This window comes from Gobio gobio (assembly GCF_949357685.1).
Source record: "Gobio gobio genome assembly, chromosome: 8".
NCBI classification, from domain to species: Eukaryota; Metazoa; Chordata; class Actinopteri; order Cypriniformes; family Gobionidae; genus Gobio; species Gobio gobio.
Window position 1 is genome coordinate 13,972,166 of NC_137114.1, and position 2,562 is coordinate 13,974,727.

Genomic DNA, 2,562 nt, shown 5'->3' on the forward strand with positions numbered 1-2,562 from the left:
GCTTCAGGGGTTTGGGAAAGAAGTGTTTTCTCATGATGCAGACGTGGCCAAGGCTGCGTCTGTACGCATTTCCCCCGATCACTCTACTCCAGGGAGTCTTTGAGGGGGTCCACAGAGAAGGGATCAGCCTACTTTTAGTAGCACCTTGCTGGCCGGCCCGGGTATGGTTCTCGGACATTGTAGCACTGCTAGACGGTCTCCCGTGGCAGGTCCCTCTGAGGAGGGATCTGCTGTCGTAGGCAGGGGGCACAAGATTTCACCCCCGGCCAGAGTTATGGGACCTCTGGGTCTGGCCCCTGAGGGGGCCCGGTACCTAGAGGCTGGCCTGTCAGCAGATGTTGTCGAGACCTTGCTCATCTCCAGGGCTCCTTCCACCAGGAAGTTGTACAGCCTGAAGTTAAATTTTCCACTTGGTGTAGAGAGCGTGAGGTGGACCCAGTTAACTGCCCAGTGGCTTCAGTGTTGGAGTGTTGGCTACCCCACACACCTTCATAAGATTTTATAGTCTGCAACTCCCTGCGACGCCTGCCACCAGAGTGCTCGCATCCTGAGTGTGCCTGGGGTGCCAGCTTCACACTAGGGCGGTCATGATTTTGGTGTAGAATAGTGGGTATTTCAATCCCTAAGTATCGTTCCGACGCAGTGCGAGTTCCCTCGAAAGGGAACGTCTCGGTTATGTCTCTAACCCTTGTTCCCTCTCGCCGCCACACCTTATCATGTTTGATCGCTTGCTTCATCGCAAAAAGCTATCTGTGTTATGAGCCGGCATCCCTTTGTAGTATCCGGGTATGCCGTCACATACTACGTCATCACGCAGCACCAATTAGGAAAGGAATAGATTTCATTCATGTTTCAGACGCGTTACGATGTGGGCGTTCCCATAGTGTCGTTCCTACGCAGTGTCTCGTTCCCTTCTCAGGGAACAAGGGTTATAGACATAACCCGAGACGTTTCTTGTTGAAACTGGACATTTAGAGCAGTCCATCTTTTAAAGCAGGCAGTATGTAACATAAACAAAATATTTTATTGTTTTTACCCTTTATTTGACAATAATATCATTATTATTTTCATTTAGTTGAAAAAAAAAATGGGAATAGGGCCTTTAAGCAGATGACATCCTTTGGAGGTGGGCCTTGTAGAATAAAGCAGTATAAAGCTACAGCAGCTCAGATCCTCTGAAGACAAGAGAGTCTGTAAACAGTTGGTAATTAGATATCTCAGAATATAATCCTTTAGTTAATACTGTATGCTGCATATTTGTTCTACAGTGAAATGCCTTTCTTTCTCTTCAACAGGAAAAATGATTCTGCCAAGTTTGAACATCACTCTGATTTTTACCAGTTATGGACCACCTGGTGCACTTAATTATGGAGTTTTTGTAATCTCACTTGCAGTCTATCTTACAACTGTTTTTGCAAATGTAACACTGATGCTGGTAATCTGCTTGGACACAGCTCTCCATAAGCCGATGTACATATTTTTATTCAACCTGGCTATTAATGGACTAATCGGATCATCTGCTGTACTTCCTAAAATAATGGAGAATCTTGTCGATGATGTGAAAGATATACTGTATACTGACTGTATTCTGCAAGTATTTTTTATTAATGTTTATGCAACATGTGCTTATGCAATACTGACACTTATGGCATATGACAGGTATGTTTCAATTTGCAAGCCTCTACAATATCACAATATCATGACTCCAGCTAAAATTAAATTTCTGCTTTTTATTGTGTACTGTGTTCCCATCTGCTCTCTAGCTGTACAGGTGTATCTTACATCGAGGTTGCCTGTGTGCAGGTATACAGTAAACAAGCTGTTTTGTGACAATTTGGCCATTGTTAATCTCTCCTGTGTCAAAAATACCTGGGGAGATATGTATGGCATATGTCTGGTACTTGCTTTTGTTGTTTTACCTCTAATCTTTGTCATCTTATCATATGTGCGGATATTATTTGTCTCTTTGAATGCATCAGTAAACGCCCGAAAGAAGGCTCTAAAAACATGCACACCACACTTGATTACTTTTATAAATTTTTCATTGGCCTCTCTTTATTCTGTGATATACAATCGAATTAATTTAAGTCTTTCAAAAGAAGTTAATGTGTTTATGTCAGTTCATTTTATCCTGATCCCTCCACTTCTACATCCACTTATTTATGGAATGAGAACAAAGGAGATCAGCAATAGCCTCACAAAAATAATACAAAGAAAAATACTTGCACTTGGTTTTAATTTAAAGACTGAACAAAGGTGTAATGATGCACTTTTTATTTCTACTAAATAAATGGCAAAGCCTATATTAACACATTTGAATGTCTTATATTACATTTTGTACATTATTTCATGGAGTTGGTATCTGAAATTGTGTATGTGTAACTGATATTAGATAACTCTTATACATTGGTCTAACACAAATAATCCACTTTAAATTTAAACATTGAATTTCAGAACATATAGTGTTCCCTACTATTTATGAATTTGAACATTTTATCATTTTGATGTTGCAGCCATTTTATAAAAGCAACTGCATGTTTATATATACGCATACTGTACATA

The 2,562-nt window shown here is 40.6% G+C and overlaps 1 protein-coding gene across 1 annotated transcript; it reads left to right on the forward strand.

Annotated features, from left to right (window-relative positions):
* Positions 1 to 1,300: 1,300 nt before the first annotated feature.
* On the forward strand, positions 1,301 to 2,290 carry or60a1 (odorant receptor, family 60, subfamily A, member 1; the record flags this gene model as incomplete). Its single annotated transcript, XM_079823749.1, has 1 exon — positions 1,301 to 2,290. The coding sequence occupies one exon, from the start codon at positions 1,301 to 1,303 to the stop codon at positions 2,288 to 2,290; it is 990 nt and encodes a 329-aa protein (XP_079679875.1).
* Between the last annotated feature and the right edge of the window lie 272 nt (positions 2,291 to 2,562).